This window comes from Amphibalanus amphitrite, unplaced genomic scaffold, assembly GCF_019059575.1.
Source record: "Amphibalanus amphitrite isolate SeventyFive unplaced genomic scaffold, NRLGWU_Aamphi_draft 001130F_arrow, whole genome shotgun sequence".
NCBI classification, from domain to species: domain Eukaryota; kingdom Metazoa; phylum Arthropoda; class Thecostraca; order Balanomorpha; family Balanidae; genus Amphibalanus; species Amphibalanus amphitrite.
In genome coordinates, this window is record NW_024882624.1 from 124,015 (window position 1) to 142,724 (window position 18,710).

Below are 18,710 nucleotides of genomic sequence, written 5' to 3' on the forward strand. Positions count from 1 at the left end.
GTGCCCTCTCTCCGCAGCCCTTTGTAGAATGTAGATTCGAGAATGCGTGCGAAAACATTTGTATTGGGCCATTTCGCTCTATTTTCGCATGAAATGGAACCCTGCTTGTCGGACTGCACACATGAACAATAGCTACACACGGAAACAGCCAAATGCGCAGTTTTTCGATCATATTGGAATGACTACGCAAAAACGGCATCACATGCAGGCAAGATGTGCATAATAATGCCACGATTTATCACAAATTCAACAGGCGGTACTATATAATACTGAACGAGGCCGGTGTAAATAAATTTTCAAGACCGAGGTCCTTACTGGATTTTTGAACGAGGCCGAAGGCCGAGTTCAAAAATCAGTAAGGACTGAGGTCTTGAAAATTTATCACCGGCCGAGTTTGGTATGTATTTTACTGTATGCCAACGATAAATTTATTTTCTTGACCGAAGCTCTTAGCCGACTTAGGAACGAGACCATCCCAAAATGTTCGCTTAAGTGCATTCTGGTAATGCATTTTTGACCGTGGTCAATTTGCTTACACCAGTTATTACCACACCCCTCTGGCTAATGTATTTGAATAGGCCAGGCATACAGTAAAAGTTTCACTCGTGTGGCACACGCGGCTCTGCACTTATGGATGAACTATGCACGCTTCCACACTCAATGGTTAGCCTCTGTTGCGTTCTAGGAACACCGCACGCTTCACAACCGAAATAAGCCGAGCACCTCCGTCCTCATTTCCAAGCATTTAAATCGCTCAGGAGTCAGGACACACCAGTCTCATGGCGTAGTGCGAGTTTAAATATTCTCACTATCATTCATTATTGCAAACACGGTAGTCGTACACCGGCGTCCGGCCTACTGGATCAACTTTGAAGCACGGCATAGTCCTGAAACAGCACTGCACTCCTTGGACTCAGACTGCGACACAGCATCAAATATTTGTAGATTGAGACGGTTGAGATGCTCATTCAGCCTATGAGACTGCTTTCACAATTCACTCGCATAAATCCCCAGCGTTACACCACACCCGGCATAAGCGTATAACCAACACCACTGCAATACCCAGTCCCTCTTCCCTCCCTCTCCCCATCCCCCACACCTCACCACCTCTACTTAACGCCTTCACATACGCTACAGGAGATCGTAAAAATACTCCAGTCCCTGACCCAGCTCCCAGATGGAGATCCCGGTGCCGAGCTCCCGAGCCAGCTTCACTCGTTCCCTTACTGAGAGTAGTGTGGGGAAGAACACAGCGTGCTGGCCAACGTTGTCCTTTATCTAAAAGAATAACACGGAGATTCGGAGTTAGAATGGGGGAAGCAAAGGTTGGTAATGCAAGCAGATGAGCGGTGACAGTATGAAACCACAGAGTGGCGACGAAATTACATGAGAAATCCATCGAAAACGGCTGCTTGTTGAGCATTCAAAATAAATCATTTCGTGTCATGGATGTCGATCGAAGTTTGACGATAACAGGGAAAGAAGCAGAAACAAATACCGGCTCGATATTCAGCAGTCTTTACCCAGCCATTCCAACAGGAAACAAAGGTTCTACGTGCTCTCACTTACCTGGACCGCGTGTTTTAAGGTCTTCGACAGAATGGAAACAACTGTGTAACGTCCAAGTGCCAAAAGCCCACTGCGTTCCGATAACTGAGTTACGACTAGCCGGGAACACCCGTTTCGTGTGCTCTAACTTCCAACTCACCTGGAACACGTGTTCGGCGTGCTCGCGGTCCCAGACGATCTTGGTCTGTTGGGCTCCCGTCAGGAGCTCGATCAACTGGCGGCCCACGATCGGACCCCCGCTGCCCCTGGAGACAGACAAGAGCGTGTAGTGAAAATCGGTTAACGATTCAATGAGAGGAAAGGAGGCATTTCTACTTTCTAGTACATAGAACCAAGAAACAGGGTTATTTTTTACTAATAAAGTAGACGTCGAGATCTATGTTGACGCATGCGAGCACGGGCTCACACACAGTGAAAAGAAACTTCGAACTAATTTTTGGCAAGTAAAAGGATCAGTTTAGTCTATTTATATAAGGTATACAATTATGGGACAATTATAACAAGCTGTTTTAAAGACGTGCATTCGTTGGCAATTGGCATGTCTACGAATTAATGAATAAAGTCATCATATGAAACCATGCACCGTTGCATAACCGCAGCTCCACCGTCACCCACTTAATGTAGTCGTTTCCGTAGAAGTTGAGTCCTAGCAGGATCTGGTCCCGACCCTTGTATGTGGGCGCCAGGTCCTCCACACAGCGGCGCACCCAGCTCAGAGGGCTGTTGGGGCCTGCGGACGGGACAAAAAGGTGGTCAGACCTTGGGGACGTATGAAAGCTGTTAACTCATATTCACTAACGCACCCAGCTCAGAGGGCTGTTAGGGCCTGCGGACGGGACAGCCGGAGTTAGACTCAGCTTAGTGGACTATTAGGACACGTGGGAGCGGACAAACTGTCTGTCAGACCTGGAGGGTAACAGCTGTCCACTTATCAATGACACACCCAGCTCAGAGGGCTGTTGGGGCCTGGGGACGGGACAAAGGCTGGTCAGACCGCGGGGACGTACGACTGTTAACTCATATTCACTAACGCACCCAGCTCAGAGGGCTGCTGGGGCCTGCGGACGGGACAGTCGGAGTTAGACTCAACTCAGTGGACTGTTAGGACATGTGAGAGGGGACAAATTGTTTGTCAGGCCTGGAGACGAACGACAGCTGTCCACTTATCAATGACACACCCAGCTCAGTGGGCTGTTGGGGCCTGAGGACGAAATAAGACCTAGGAGTCAGACTAAGCTTCGAAGGCCGAAGTTAAAATCGGGACAGGACAGCCCCAGAGGTTAAACAGTCTGTTTGAACATGACGCCACCAAACAGACCATACTAGACCCAGGAGAATGTTAAAACCAGTGAACGGGACAGATCCTGGAGAAATCCAGGCCAGTTAGCCACTAGGCCCTGGGGATACCATCCCATCCATTCAAAGCCAATCTGTTACTGCAATTATAATATAATTCCCGGTCTGAACAGCTCTGCGGCTCTTACCCGGCCGCCGTGGAGACGAGTAGTCATACGTCATCAGAGAGAAAAAGTCCACGTCATCCTTCAGAGCAAAGAACTCGTCCCGCGAAAAGAATCCCGGGGTGCCTCTGAAACACACACGCGATTTCGGGGATTAATAAAATGCATGCTGCAGCTACAAAACCAGCTCACACCGTGAACCATGGGTCAGCGTCAACGCTTCATCGATCCCTGTTAGCGAAACAACCATTACAGAGCCCTAAATTAGAGGGAAGCGGTTAGCCACGGTTTCTTGCAATAATTTGTTAAGAAAACATTCAGACCAGCCATATAACTCTTGTCAAGATGTCTAGAATGAAGTGGTTGCAAAACTGCCATTCCTCACGTCTGTCGTTGTCCTATGGCACCAATACCGGCAACACTCACCCCCTGTTGATGGGCGGAGGAATGGCCAGCACCACAATCAGGCGACGGTGGCGGAGCGCTGCGGCCACTTCCCGAACTACAGTTACCAGATCGGGCCGCCGCTGACCGCCCAGTTGGCTCCAGACCTCCAGCACGGCGCCGTCCATCTGCAGACTCTGAAAACACGGGGCATTATGAAGGTGATAAGCTCAAGTCGTGGGGCGATTGATGGACAGATCAAAGAAGGGGCTGATTTAGTGGACTACTGCAATAGTGGACGGAATTCCTATCAAAAGGCACGGAATCCAACCTACTTCCGTACAGGTGGCTCGAGCGCCGCCAGTCTCAGTATTTCACTCATTCCCTCTACCGTAACCCGCTAGCCGTTTCTCTATCCCCCTCCCCCCAAGTCCAATTCTTCCATCTCAATACCAACCCACACTGGAATCTCTTCACTTCACTTCATAGAGCCGTCACTTCACCTCAGCCCCACCCACCTGAATTCCCTCCGCTATGGTATCGGCCAGCTGCTTCCGCTGCGCGTCCCGCTGGAACAGTTTCATGTAGTCCTGGCCGGTGAATTCCTCGAACAGGAGACGTGGAATGACTGAAACGGGAACACGGTCGGAGAGTTAGCGTGGGGTCGAAACTGACTGAGGAGGACGGTAGCGGGAGGTTGAGGGCAAGGCTAGATAAACCGCATTTTACAAACAGTCCTTAAACTGATGCGATGAGATGACATGAATATGATGACGAGCTTCGAATGGATAAAAGGAGTTTCACAAAGCGTCTCCGGGTAAACGTCAATAATAGTTAATCGAGGATTCATTCACAAGTTTCGGAAAACAAAACCAATATGCAAACCACGTTTTAGAGACGGACCATGATGATCATGATGTAAGATCGACAAAGTCCGCACATTTAGCCAGCTGTATCCGAGACTGTAAGCTCTGGCTCACCAAGCAAAGGTTAAGTAGTTCCCTCACAGTCCCTCACATATTCTAGCAATTCCTGTCAGCCTGTCTCCTTGTCTATTTGCCCGCTGACGAGGGGTCGCTAGATGTCAGGGACTGTAAAGAAATTAGCGGTCCGCTCCTCTACCGATACCGACCTTTGACGTCTCGGGCGGCGCCCGTTTTCCTGACGTCGGCCACCCACCCGGCGTCCACATCGTGAGTACCCGTGATGGTGTAGCCTGCCGGCGGTACACGGAGATCATGTGACCGCAGATGTAGATCACGAGTACGTCAAACGGTATGGCAGGTGAATACACGACCACGGTGGTGCCTTAAAACATCCCAGCCATAACATAGTGGAGGAAAACAGCAGAAGTGATGGCTTATAGAGCATAACTACCACTCACCAGAGCCAACGCTACCGCAAAACGATAGCTAGATGAGCTGAAAGGCAGGAAGTAAGAGAAGCCGAGAGGTCGAGATACTAGTCTGACGCCTGGATGGCCGAGGGCCTACCTTCCGCGGTTGGTCGGACCTGCAGCCACACTGGAGACACCAGGCTGAACTTGCCGAATGTTTTGGCCACGTCGTAGCCGTGGTTGTTCCACTGTGGACGTCGGGGTGTTACGTGGTCAAAGGCGATAGGCCTCACGCAGGTATGATGATGCATTTTGGAGTAGTGTGACATGTGCATGGACTTTCGAGTACGAGCATCAAGAGCGACGTCGGGTGCCACGAAGGGCGCCACCGCACCAGCCCACATCTAGCATCAGATAAATCCGAACCGACCCACACCCGACCATGCCAGCTAGAACACCGCACCCAAGTCCGTTCTATCAGTCTTGACATCTACCATTTTTCGCCACACAATTCATCTCGATTCACCGATAACATTGCAGCCCTGCATAGCATCGCGACAAATCCGTACCAAATCTATTCCTGTCGAAGAATCTCACTCGTCAGTGTCAATGTCAGGGGAGCAGTGTCGATGGTTACACGATACCGGGCCGATCGACCGCCGACGGATATGCTTGGGTCGCCGGCTGGGGAGGGGGGGGGGGCTCCTAATGATAACAGAACAATATATTGCAAAAGGCCTGTACACATTCAGCTGTTGTGCTGTTGTCAGCTGAAATAGGCTCCGCCCACCGCTTCTGGCTGACGGAACTGTATACATTTGGCTGATGAGAAATGTCAGCACTGGCTGACTGTTTACAAATATGGCGTTGTAAACAAATATTTCGTCTCATCTTCATGTTCTTTATTAAAACAATACTTAAGCAGTTAGATATATTATCAAAATATTAACTGACAATGTGCGAAAGTAATAAGTATTTTTCTTGTATCGACAATTAATTATGAAACCAAATATATGTGAATAGCGCCAACATGGTGTCCAAATTTCATTTATCTGCAGTGCTCAATAAAAATCTGGCACGTGATTTGCTTTCATGCGCCACTACCAGTGTCTTAATGCGTCATTTATGGCTTTTGCTGACGGCTCGGCATCTCTGCACTTGCTTTCTCGTAGCAGCACAGCCCGTCAGCCCATGCTGCCGGCAGCAGAGAGGTGACGTCATGTTGCATGTGCAACATACCGTCATCAATTTTTCAGCCAATAGTGTGAGTGATTCTCGGCTGACAACAGCACAGCAGCTGAATGTGTACAGGCCTAAATATTGCAGAACTTACTGGTGTTACATATCCCAGCACATGGCTAGGGAATGTAGCCTGGGAAGCTGTGCTACCCTGGTAGGTGGCATGTTGAGCCACAATCTCTGAAGCTGTGATGTCCTCCTTCACTAGGTGACGCTCCTCCACAGAGGATGCCACAGGTCCTGACTGGAAGACAAGATAGAGAATGAGGAAGAAGAAACATGAATCCAGAAACAGTCTCAAGCACGTCATAACATGACAACAACATGACAATAAAATAGCACAGAATAATGTGGAAAGACATCAAGATAACATCACATGAAAATTAGAAAGAGGAAAAGCAAAGCAAATCAGCATTCTTACCATAACAGGCACATCCTTGATGGAGTTTTCTGTGCCAAAGGTGATCAGCACACCAAAGACGACTCCCAGCACGGCTACACATGCTGCAAGTGTTCCGAGGCACCCAACACCAGCATTTGCTGGGTCCTGAAATAAGATAATTCAGAATGCTTTAATTTCATTAGCATTTAATGCAATGAACATTAAACTCTCCAACAAAAACCCATGATATTGAGCTGTAAATGCTTATAACTCACCTGTTTAACTCACCTGTTGGGTTTCCTCAGCCTTGCTCTTAGGAGAGGAGTGAGAAGGAGGGAAACCCAAGTCGTTCAGAGACGCGCCAATTCCAAAGAATATAGTTGGACACAAGCTGGGGCCAGTGGGTGGGCCTTGAGTCAGGGAACTGGTGTTGTGCGTCTGCGTGTGAATTGTTGTGGAAACTCGACAACAAGTCGACAAACTCGACTCGTAGTTGGTGCAAGTCGACACAAGTCGACAAAACTCGACTCGTAGTTGGTGCTAATGCTCCACAAAGAAAGAAAGAAAGAGAGAGAAACGGCTGTGAAGTGTAACGCAAATGCTGTCTCACCCGCAAACCAAATGGGTGAATGACATGTGAAGGAAGGCCAGGCATGGTGGGAATGCAGAAATCAGGAGGCAAGTGGTGAATGACCGATTGGAGCTCCATGGCGCATCTGACCCTGTCCTTGCTTGTTAAGAACGGGGCGCATACCATGGAGGGGGGGGGGGGATCCAATGGTTTGACATTATACCGATCGTAATCTGTCATATAACGTAGCAACATTAGACTGAGTAATCGTAAAGTTTCGCGCCCAACACCTCTGCGAGTCCTCCTTTGAATTTCTGCAGGGAGGTTTCTTGCACTAGCCACCCCGGGAGGCTATTCCATTCTTTGACGACTCTGTGTGTGAAGTATCTGGACCTCGCGTCAACATGCGCGCGGATGACCTTGATCTTGTGTCTGTGACCACGTGTTCTTCCATTTACTTCCAGACTCCACAAATCCTCCGGCGAGATGTGACAGTGTCCATGAAATATTTTCCAGCACTTCAAAATATCAGCACGAAGAAGGCGACCCTGCACAGAAAAAAGATCAAGTGTTTTGAGCCTGTCACCATAGCACGTATCTTTGAGGCCCAGAGTGTTACGCGTCCATAGTCTCTGGATTTTCTCTAACTTCTTGAGATCTTGAACATATCCACTGTTCCACACAGATGAAGCGTACTCAATAATGGGCCGTATGTGTGTCTTCCAAATGAACATCATGAAGTCAGGTGATCGGCAGCGAGTAGATCTAAGAAAGTTATGGACAACGCCCCCAGCCTTTCTCGCAGCAAGGGCACAGTGCTCGTGGAATTTTAAACTGTCATCCACGGCGACGCCCAGATCAGTGTAGGCCGAAACGTGCGGTATTTCGGTGCCATTCAATGTGTATGAAATGATGGACTGGGCGTGATATCGGCGCCGAAAATGAAGCACAGCGCACTTTCGTAGGTTAAGCGCCAGCCCCCACGATGTGGCTGTGTCGTACAGTAGGTCGATGTCCCTCTGGAGATCTTCCGCTGTAGTCAGAGGGGCTTCTCTGTCCATCTTCATATACACTTTCAAATCATCCGCGAATATCTTGTAGCTACTCGTCAAAGTTGAAGCGATGTTATTTATGTACAATAGGAACAAAATCGGTCCTAGAACGGAGCCCTGTGGTACACCACTCAGCACCTCTGTTGGCTTGCTTGTCGTGTCTTTAACCAGCACTTGCATTTCTCTTCCCACCAAGAAATCATACAGCCAGTCAAGAAGCCTTCCCTGCACACCGATCTGTCTTAGCTTCTCGAGGAGGATGGCATGACAAACCACGTCGAATGCTTTCGAGAAATCGAACATGATGAGGTCGACAGGATGGCCACAGTCAAGCGCGCTAGTGATTTCATCATAAGTGAGAATCAGCTGGTCCTCCGTGGAGCGACCTGGACGGAAACCAAACTGTTCCTCAGAGAGAATCGCATTTTCGCAGAAGTAATCATAAAGTCCACGGAAGATCAATCTCTCAAGACTCTTACAAGCAACTGACGTCAGTGCAACCGGCCTGTAGTTCTGAGGGTCGTGACGGGAACCTTTCTTAAAGATAGGCACAATCAGTGATGACTTCCAGGCTCGAGGAAGCTTCCCCTCTAGAAGGGACCGACGGAAGATAATATACAAGGGACTGGTGAGGGTATTGGCACAAGACCTCAACAGTCTTGGGTGCAGCCCGTCCAGTCCCATGGCTGAGTTTGGATCTAGACCGGTGAGCAGTGTGCGTACGTCAGAGGGGCCGAACTCGATCTCGCTAAGTGCGGCCTCGCAACGCTGATGAGGAGCCGGCTCCTCCGGCACCGCAGCAGTGTGAATGTCAGCAAAAGCACGAAGAAGACAGTCTGCCATTTCCCCCGGATCATCAGAAATGGTGTTTGGGTCCATGCGCAGTGGACCCACGGAGGAGCGGAATTGCTTTTTATGTCTCATGTAAGAGTGAAGAAGTTTCGGATTTGCTTTGGATCTTGCTATCAGTGACCTTTCGTACTCTATCTGGGACCTATGAGCGTAGGATCGTATGTTATTGTTGGTCTCGAGAAATGTTTTCAGTGCCAAGCACGTCTCAGGCGACTTTCTGCCAAGCATGGATCTGATATCCTTGTAAGCTTGCCATGCTTCCCTACGCAGGCGCTTCAAAGACGATGGAGGGTTTGACTTCCAGGGGGGTTTCATTGGTCTAGTGTCGTGCATCCTTCTTGGAACGTGTCGGTCTATGAGTGGGTTCATGATGGACAGCAATTTTGTGAATGCTTCGTGCGAGGAAAGCTGTGAGAATTCTGTTCCCCAGTCAATGCCCTCCAGCTCCGCATTGATCACTCCATAGTGGCCACGATGCCACAGCACTCTGCAGTGGCCCTTCAAGGCTGCCTCTCTGTCTACATCAAAGACATAATCACAGTGGATGCTACAATGATCACAGCCTGGTGGAGGCGCGTGGACTTGAACCGCTCCTAACCTATCCACCTCAGAAGTTAACAACAGATCGAGTATGTTGCCTTATATCTTCAAAAAAATGAAAACTACAATCTTATGCAATGAATGTAAAAAAATGATGCAACATACCTCTTCTGATGAGTCATCTCTCTTCAACCTGGGCCTGGTAGAATGATTCGCCCCCTTTTTCGCCATTTTATTGCTTGGGTGGGAGGGTTAGGCTTAATCTGAAAAAAAAACAAAATGCTCAATTTTATTCAATTCTCAATCCATTTATCTCGACTCAGTGAAAAAAAAAATAAAAAGCACCCAAAGCCGTGTTTCGAATCGCATAAAACGTGAACTAGATGATAAAACATAACCAATCAATATGGAGTATTTTGCTTCGCTAGCCAACGGCAACCAATCAAATGTCAGCCTTTCTGCTCGTGATAGAACCCAGAACAGCCAGGATAGAAAATGTTGCGCCACATCTGGCAATTGCTTACTTACATGTGGGCAAGATTCTTACAACATGTGGGTGCATGGCATGCTTCCTACTTCTACTCGTTGAGTCCTAAGGTTTCTCTTCTCACTTCTTACACGTGGGCGTCGGGACTCGGGAGTATCTCACACCGGTAAGTGGAACACCAATGCTACACGTACATTAGTCTGCAGATCCTTTCCGTAGAATAATTAGGTGCCAGTGCCTGTCAAAAGTTATTAATGTTTGTATACAAACATGTCAGGTTATAACCTGGCATTTCAGTCATTTATCCGTAGCTTATTATTTGCGACGTCTTTCCCCTTCTCTGACAATTTAGTTTAATATTTTGGTGATCTTTCTTTAATTAAATTCACAGTGATTTGTAGAAATTACATCCTGTGTATAAGATTCTTGCTGATGTGTGACATGACAGGACATGCTACAGCACGTGCTGCAGGCCTTCCGCAGGCTTCCTGGCCACCGACTGCTAGCTACCATGCCCAAGAATGTGGACCTGACTGAGCGGCGGGATGCCCGCTCTGCCAAGACCAAGAAGCTCAAGTCGTATGGTCCTCCAAGTCAGGTGAAACTGCAAGTGTTGGGGACAGGCGCAGAGGGTGCTCCACGGGCCCTCTATGTCTTCACCACTACAGCTAGGTGAATACCGCACCACAGCCGTTTCTCTAAAAGGGAAAGAGATGAGAATGAATTATTTTGGATTCAGCTGTCAGATTCTGCTACCAAAATTGCCAATTTTGAAATGTGTTTTGAGGAAATCATGGATCATTTTTTGTTCAGTGGATTTGCTTTTGTCATGTATACTTTGTAATTGCTTGTTTTGTTGGTGTAATGCGTCTTTGTTCATCCAATATATATTTTTTCATGTCTACTGAGGTCAACAAAAGAATTTGCGACTGACGAAATGATGCTTATGTGACAGCTTGTATGTTTCTGGCGTGCTCAGTGTGCACAACTGAGGTTTCTGACTTCTCCCTCTGTCTCTGTCTCCAGTTACCTCTTCAACTGTGGTGAGGGCACCCAGCGACTGTCGCACGAACGGAAGACACGTCTGGCGCGACTGGAGAATGTTTTTGTGACGTGTAACAGCTGGAGGAACGTTGGCGGTGTGCTGGGCGCCCTGCTGACCCTCAACGATATCGGGGTGCCGGCGCTGACACTGCATGGACCGCCAGGACTGGTGAGTGGGGGTTTCGGAGACCGTTCGACTGGGGTGTAGTGAGATGTCGGGATATCGATCGAAGTATTGCCGGGATGCTGATGAGACAGCTAAGACGGGTTTAGGGGTATTCACAAGACAGGATAGGTGAATGGGTGACTGAGTAGACCCCTTAGACAACCGAGACAAGCAAAGCGGATTTCGTGAGAGGGGGAGGGGGCGAGGCTACTAGTTCTGCCGGTGCTACTCATAGTCAGACGGGAAATCGAAGTCTTGGCGTCGTTCTCACTAAACTGATGTTGGTATAACTATTAGAGCTAAAATAGCTTGTGATGTTTTAGGCTAAGCATTTTACAGCATGAGCAGACTGATGTCGTTAGTTGATTCTTCTGGCGACGTCCACGACATTCAATGATAACTGTGTATTTATTGCGTCGTCTTTTTTATACGACTCCGTCTCTGCTAGCCTGGCGCCTGCTCAGACCTATCACCATGTTATCGCCTATTACAATCGATCTGACGCTGCTTTTCCCTCCCCTGTCGCCAGAGCTCCCTATATGATGACACGAGGAGTTTCATCCAGCTGCGGGGTATGAACGTCCAACATCGTTCCGATACCGACTCGGACTTTGTCGATGTCGGGCTCAAGGTCAGTGTGACGCCTGTCACGTGAAGCGTGTGGCGCTTTCTTTGGCGGCGCTGTCTTTCTCGTGGCGATATGCGTGGATGAAGAGAATGAATTTAGTGTAGCGGTTCCAACATTTGAACATGTTTTTATGCGCTTGGTTATAGTCGCGCAAGTATTGAATATTTAGTTTGCCGATGCCGATCCCTTCATACGAAGGCCAACCTATTCCATCATTTCATCGACTTCATTAGTGATGCCAATATCAACCCACTACAGTCTCACTTTAGAAGTCAGAGCCGTCTTAACCGACATGCGGGGAAATGTGAATTTTATTACGAAATGTTGTTAAGTTATACATAGTCTGGGATGGGAGCACGTATGTACTTATGCCTTTCCCCTCGCCCACCCATTCCCAGGTGCGTGCGGTACCCCTGTACGGGTCAGAAGTGAGACGAGATCCGCCTCCAGCTTCAGAGTCGCCCCCACGACCCAGCGTAGACTATTTCGCCTATGAGAGGACCGGGGGTCGCACTACGCCCACCACACCACCCACCGCGGCCAAGTCGCAGAGAGCGCCCCAGTTTGCAACAGCGGCGCCACGGTCGAACGAAGGGGCGCCACGATCTCACGGAGAGGGGCCAGCGGCGAGCGAAGGGTCGGTAGACCGAAGAGAAGTGGCGTACGCCTACGTTTGCACCATACCTGACTGGCCCGGCCGACTTAGTCTGGAAAAATGTGTTAATCTTGGGGTGAAACCCGGACCACTGTTGGGCCGTCTAAAGGCGGGACATAATGTGGTGCTTGAAGATGGAACCGTGGTTCGTTCGGCAGATGTTACCTCACCAGACGAGCTCGGCCCTCAGTTTGTGGTACTGGAATTACCGTCCGCAGACTTCCTCCCCTCGCTCTCAGACTTAGACTCGTCCATTGACATGTCGCGCCTGACGGCGGTCGTTCATTTCTCACCGCCGGCTGTGATGGACGAGTCCATGTTCAGAACGTGGAGGGGAGGCCTGCCGGCGACTGTAAGGCATATCGTGCTTAACGAGGAGAGTCATGGCCATGGTAGTGAGGCGGTGCATCGACTGCAGCATCAACTGAATACCATCGACTCGGATCTGTTTCCGCTACTGACCGGGGACGAGGTCAACTTCGGCATCATCCCAGCGAACGGCGGCACGGGAGCCTCGAATGGCACTGGAAACGGAGGTAAGTCGATGCATCAGATGGTGTTAAAAACTGCAGAGCTTTGTCCTCTTGAACTATCCATCGCTTTCTTTTCTGAAAGTAATTCTTTGTGTTACAGAGGCAACTTGTGTTCCAATCACTTTCAGTGAAATATTCTTGTCTCTTGTCTATAGTCACTGCCCGAAAACGCACCAGCTGCTCCTGACTTCTGGGGAAATTACTTATAAACTGCCTGTTAGTGCACCACCACAGAGATAAATATGTCTTAATCAACATTCAGCCACCTGTCCTAAGCTGTGGGTCATAATAAGCTATGCCATAGACGCACTATGGGTGGTACCGGTAGTGCTATATCGCCTTCTCGATCCTTCTCTACCGCCGTGCCTATCGTACTGTGTACCGGCCATTTCAGAAGTACCGGTCAATAAGAGAGCTCGCCTGTCATCAGACGCTAGCGAGCCGCCTACGGAGCCTACCGAACCACAACCGGACAGTAAAGGAGCGGGCGAGAGGAAGGAGACTGAGGGAGAGCCGGGGACGCTACTGCACCCGCCCTCCGGCTGGGGACTCAGTCTTCGGCCAGCCGCGCCGCCGGATACGTGAGTATTGCACCCTGTGGGGTCTGGGGGTGGGATGGAAAGGGGACTAAACTGTAATATTACACCTGCTGAGCTATCTCGGTTCTGTTGTGAGTTTCTCGATGGTAGTAAAGGACTGTTCAGTTGAATAAATCGCAATAGACTGTCATATGTTTTGAAGTGACATCAAGTGGCGCGGAGTACGAAACTTCGCTTTGGTGTCTGAAATATCGCTGTCTTGTTTCTCTTCAATCGCAATTATAGTGAATAGCAGAAAAAAATGATTGTGTTGAACGTCTTTACCATGTCTGTATAGCAACCGTGGCTAAACTAGATACTGTGGCTGCAGAAGCTGTGTTACGTCCGTGTTTCGCCCCTCTGACTGCCCCCTCCCCTTCTAACCACAGCGAAGGTGTCTTGCCAGTCACACCCGAGGTATACCGCGCCGAGCTGGCCGCCGATGAGACGTTTGTGGCGCGGCTGGACGAGTACCGACGCGCCCGGTCTGCCCTGCCTCCGTCGGATGATGTGTACCCACAGACTGTATTCCTGGGTACGGGCAGCTCGATTCCAAACAAGAAACGGAATACGAGTGGGATTCTGGTGAACCTCAGGTGAGCCGCACGGCGACATTGCCGTAAAAATGGAAACGTTTCTGGCTTAGGCTGAAATGCAGTATGAATTATGTGACGCTCTTAGTTGGAATTATTTGTCATACTCGTGTAAAAACTACACCACCGATTTATGTCGGTCGCCGTGGTTTTGTAACGGAACATAATTCAAAATATATCGCTGGTTTAAAACTCAAAGGGATGGCCTGGAACAAATGTGTTACTTCAAATACCTGCCTGGACTGAGGGTAGCTTTGGTATCACTTCCCTTCGTCTCCAGTGAGAAGCATAGCATCTTGCTCGACTGCGGCGAGGGTACGCACGGTCAGCTGGTGCGACTCCAGGGCAGCGAGTGCGCGGCCGAGACCCTACGGCGACTGTCTGCCATCTACATATCGCATCTGCATGCCGATCATCACATCGGTAAGAAAGTGTAATGGGGAGGAGTTTACGGGAGCCGGGCTGAGCTATTGGGGTCAGACTTGGGAGGGTTGAGTTTGTTGTGGGGAATGAGGGGAAGGGTGGAGGGTGTCTACATGAGTGAATGATGGAGAGCATGACGTGTGACCCTGTCCGACCAACCGCGTTTGTAATTTGGAGAGATGTGGCTGGAGAACTGCTAATGGACTGAGGGCATTGGATGTCAATCTGATGAATAGCATAGTGGGCTACCCAACCGTCTTCGTGCAATGCAGCACGAGACGCAAGTAGTTTTTTAAATAAGCTACATAAAAGGAATCTGCATGTGACCCGGTACTCAACCACTGTCGCGTTCAGCTCGCCCTGACATTCTCGTCAGCTGCTAGTATTGGATTATGTGACTGCCCCGTACTCTGTCCATCGTCGCTCATCCTGAATCCCCCCTCTCCCCCTGATTTCTTCTGCCAGGTCTGATCAGTATCCTGGAGGCCCGCCGTCGAGCACTGGGCGCCGACCACAAACCGTGTCTACTGATGGCTCCAGCCCCCATCACCAATTATCTCAACATGTACCACACCAAGATGGCGCCGCTCAGGGGTGAGCTGTTACGTTAGAGAAAGCCGCAGCTAGATGGCTGCGTAATTGTGGACGTGGTGTCATGCTTATGTGTAGTTCGCTCGACATTACTTTGTTCATAGACTTCTGAAATAGTTCGTATTCCTCTGTATATATTCGTTGTTGAGGCCCTACAGTCGTTTTTATTATATTTAGAAGATCCGTCGTGGTCTCACCTAACCCTAAATGAAATGGTACCGTCTTATTCGTTAAGTTGTGACTTGTGAGCAATCATCTTGTGCGGCGAAGACATTCTCCCGTTAGAACGACTCAGTCTGAATTACAGCAAATCGTGAACATAAATATGAAGCTGTAATCGACATAACGTAATCTCCCTCTAACCGCCCTTCCCATCCCCCAGACACGTTCACTCTAGTCCACAACGCGGGCCTCCTTTCGAGCCGGTCACCGCCGCCGGACTGGATCACCCGCCGGCTCACGGAGGCCGGTCTGACTGAGTTCACCACCTGTTTAGTGCGACACTGTCCACTGGCGTACGGTGTACGGCTGGCCCACACGGAGGGAAGAGAGGTGGTGTATTCGGGAGACACGAGGCCCTGTGATGAGCTGGTCGAGCTGGGTGAGTGGTGGGGCAGAACGGATTGGGAATGAATAGAATATCGAATGTGTCTGATTTGAAAATATTTGTGGTTAACTGTCTCTCTCTGACCCTTTCTGCAATCTGTCTCGGGTTTTCGGCCACCGTATATTCTTCTCGATTGGATTTTGCGGTCTTGTTTTTAGGGTTTAACTTCTGATAACGATTTTTCCTTTTGTTTGTTCAAGATTTCATTCCGTAACTTTTATTCCATTCGCCGTAATTAATGAATGCCTTATGAGAGGCGTCTGTGAGAGGAGGTATTGTACTCCCTTGTCGCCAAAGTCTCAGTCATTATACACGAGTTATGCTTTTAAATGAAATCAATTATTGCACAACCGGTGCTGAAGCCGTCTATAACTAATTAATCTCGCTGCTGTCGCCAGGTCGCGGCTGTGACCTGCTCATCCACGAGGCCACACACGAGGACGAGCTACAGGAGGAGGCCGTACTGCGGGCACATTCCACCGTCTCAGAGGCCATCGGTGAGTGACCGAGTAGTAGAGGCCAGAGAGTGACGATATTATTGGCATGCTGTCGGGTATAACTATAATTATAGTCCTTATACGGCTATTTGTTCTGAGTATTGACGTAGCAAGACAGTCGGAGCTGCAACCACTTTAAATTTATCGTTTTATTAATTGATTTTCTGAGTGTCGACACTGCCGGGAGAAATTGCACCTACTGTCTTTTATTTCTCCTCAGTCCACCAGTACTTGCGGTGGACACTGTCTCGTGAGGTCATGCTGGCTGTAGCGAAAGCTTGGTATTTTGTAATTGAATTTTAATCGATTCTGATATAAAAACGGGTGCTGAGTATCGGTACTTTCAAAGCCAGCTGCGAATGTACAGTGTTCAGAGCCACTGGTTACTGAGTGATTTCGGGATCCAATCCCTGTCCCCTGATCTACTTCCCGTATCGACTATACCACCCCTTCTGTTTCGTCCACACAGAGGTGGGTGTACGGATGGGCGCCCGTCACGTGTTGCTCACCCACTTCAGCCAGCGGTACGCCTCTCTACCGATGCTGCCGGAGCCGGCGCCGGACAACGTCGGAATCGCCTACGATAACATGGTGGTGAGTGAGGGGGAAGGATTGTAAGGGTGGGGTTTAGACTGGACGGGTGGGGGCAGGGAGTGGAATGTATGAAAACCATCAAGGAAACTGGAAAGGATTTACCCTAAGAATTGTAAGAAAGATTTGGTGGTGTTTTAAAAGGGCGCACCAGCAACGAGGCTATGAATTTAAGAAAGAAAGGAAGACCGTAAGAAAGGAATGCTTACGGTAGTGGGATCGTGATTAGACGAGGACAGTGTGTTTGGAGAGGGTGGATGGTGGACGTGGTATAGGGATGGCAACCAGTGGTTTCTGAAGTTATTAGACGGGCACGAGACAGATTTATACTCGCGAATATGTTTTCGTAGGGCACAGACAGATTTGTATGTGTCTGGATGTTTCATACTGAACACACGCTCATACATCATACATTGATTTGCACATACAATGAAATGTTAAGTATGACAACGTTTTGTGGATAGGTATTCGAGTTCCTGCCCCGCTTGTCTCACCGTGTGTTTTAAGTCGCATCTCATTCTGACTGCCCTTTTCTACGCCTCAGATCAACCACGGCCACCTACCTCGGGTACCTCTGCTCTATCCCGCCCTGCGCCGGGCCTTCGCCGAATCATACGACCAGTGCGTTGAGCGGACGGCAAAACGACGCGACCGAAAACAGAGGGAGGCAGAGGTACTGGCTGAAGCCGGAACTACTGCGTGACGTCACTGGAGCTTCGTGACGTCAGTGGTGTTATGCTAAACGCTGTGTTGAAGCCTCCGTCGACGATGTCAAGTGGTTGGAGCTGGTGAAATGGTGTAGCTTTGCGGCCGAACTAGTCGACGACTCAGTTTTGAAAGTGCGTGATATTGCATGCATATTTTTGATTGGCACAGAAAAAAATGTGATGGAGGGTTTGATTGAAATTATTTCTTTTTCTGCTCAGAGTCGGACAAACCCGTACGATATGGTACACTAAACTCTTTCACTTGAAACTCTGCGTATGGTGTGCGGATGCCGCGATAAGAACATTTTTGATACGTGATTTGACCGGGGCTATGGGACGCCGCTGATCTTTCTCCTCGCATGCAGTTAGAGCGTCGTTAGGTGGCACTGTGATACGATTAGATGACGCAAAAGGCGAGATACATGGCTCGCTGTGTTTCTAGTTTTGCGACTTGTTATTTTCAGTGTTGAGTGATCGGTGTTGATACAATATATCAATTTCTTTTCACACGTGTTGTTCTTTATCTTAACATCGGAAGTACACTTGGTTGAAAACTTGGCGATTTACGGTAACATCTGAACTGATACGATTGACTAGGAGCGAATTGAGACATCGAAGGCAATATTTTGTCAGAATGAAAAATACGCGGACGCTCGCAAAAAAATGAAGCTATGCATTTTATATTGGCTTAAAAGCCGTTGTATCCTCTGACAGGCTCTAGAAGGCAAACCGGTCAAAGCTGAGGTCTGAGGACATCGGCGAAAAAGCCATATAATGCTTTCTAGTGATATTGCAGTTCACATGAGTAATGGAGCGATTTGCCCCTAACTAATGTCCAAATCGGTTACTAAAACCTTAGATGGCCTCCGGTGAGCTGGCCCATGGATGACAAGCATTTCTACTCATGCTTTTGACGAACTTCAACACGGTTATCGCCTAACCAGAGTCACAATATTGAATATACCTAGCCTAGCTCGGTGGGAGTGGAGTGAGACAGAACCCGTAACGTAAAAACGCGGCTCGGCGCCGCCGCGGCCGGCGTCTCGGTAGTCGGTGTGCTACTGCTACGATCCTGATAAACGTCACGGTACGGGTCACACTCACATGATTGTAAATGTCCGAAATGTGGAAAATTTGATAGTTGATGAAATAAGAATTACTACCTGACCTGACCTTTGTCTGGACCGAAAATGAGCGAGGCATTGGCCATGAACGTTTTTGTCGA

General features: G+C 49.0%; 2 protein-coding genes across 7 annotated transcripts; one reads left to right on the top strand and one right to left on the bottom strand.

Moving 5' to 3' along the window:
- Window positions 1–43: 43 nt before the first annotated feature.
- On the bottom strand, window positions 44–9,932 carry LOC122370417 (chitinase domain-containing protein 1-like). 2 transcript variants are annotated; one of them, XM_043346031.1, is made up of 12 exons: window positions 9,914–9,932; window positions 9,551–9,648; window positions 6,410–6,535; window positions 6,083–6,232; window positions 4,907–4,997; window positions 4,546–4,629; window positions 3,932–4,041; window positions 3,456–3,610; window positions 3,054–3,157; window positions 2,185–2,299; window positions 1,709–1,814; window positions 44–1,278 (listed from the first exon to the last, which is right to left on the bottom strand). In XM_043346031.1, exons 2-12 carry the CDS (start codon window positions 9,614–9,616, stop codon window positions 1,132–1,134), a joined length of 1,254 nt encoding a protein of 417 aa, XP_043201966.1. In that variant the 5' UTR covers window positions 9,617–9,648; window positions 9,914–9,932; the 3' UTR covers window positions 44–1,131. The 2 variants fall into 2 exon arrangements, with proteins under 2 accessions (XP_043201966.1, XP_043201965.1); XM_043346030.1 differs by lacking the exon at window positions 9,914–9,932 and having other exon boundaries at window positions 9,551–9,756.
- LOC122370413 (ribonuclease Z, mitochondrial-like) lies at window positions 9,806–17,994 on the top strand. Of its 5 annotated transcripts, none has more exons than XM_043345989.1 (13): window positions 9,806–10,038; window positions 10,321–10,544; window positions 10,899–11,085; window positions 11,612–11,713; window positions 12,109–12,901; window positions 13,293–13,479; window positions 13,866–14,072; window positions 14,350–14,492; window positions 14,958–15,086; window positions 15,466–15,684; window positions 16,089–16,187; window positions 16,657–16,781; window positions 17,323–17,994. In XM_043345989.1, exons 2-13 carry the CDS (start codon window positions 10,324–10,326, stop codon window positions 17,479–17,481), a joined length of 2,571 nt encoding a protein of 856 aa, XP_043201924.1. In that variant the 5' UTR covers window positions 9,806–10,038; window positions 10,321–10,323; the 3' UTR covers window positions 17,482–17,994. The 5 variants fall into 5 exon arrangements, with proteins under 5 accessions (XP_043201924.1, XP_043201926.1, XP_043201927.1 ...); XM_043345991.1 differs by having other exon boundaries at window positions 13,329–13,479; XM_043345992.1 differs by having other exon boundaries at window positions 10,333–10,544.
- Window positions 17,995–18,710: the final 716 nt, after the last annotated feature.

Excerpts from the sequence above, each read along its gene's own strand:
- LOC122370417 (XM_043346031.1), bottom strand. The coding sequence starts at position 9,616 with ATGGCGAAAAAGGGGGCGAATCATTCTACCAGGCCCAGGTTGAAGAGA. Across the intron at positions 6,536-9,550 it reads GAGATGACTCATCAGAAGAG|GACCCAGCAAATGCTGGTGT; the intron begins GTATGTTGCATC and ends ATCTTATTTCAG. Across the intron at positions 3,158-3,455 it reads CCTCCGCCCATCAACAGGGG|AGGCACCCCGGGATTCTTTT; the intron begins GTGAGTGTTGCC and ends TGTGTGTTTCAG.
- LOC122370413 (XM_043345989.1), top strand. The coding sequence starts at position 10,324 with ATGCTACAGCACGTGCTGCAGGCCTTCCGCAGGCTTCCTGGCCACCGA. Across the intron at positions 11,086-11,611 it reads TGCATGGACCGCCAGGACTG|AGCTCCCTATATGATGACAC; the intron begins GTGAGTGGGGGT and ends CCCTGTCGCCAG. Across the intron at positions 14,073-14,349 it reads GGGATTCTGGTGAACCTCAG|TGAGAAGCATAGCATCTTGC; the intron begins GTGAGCCGCACG and ends CTTCGTCTCCAG.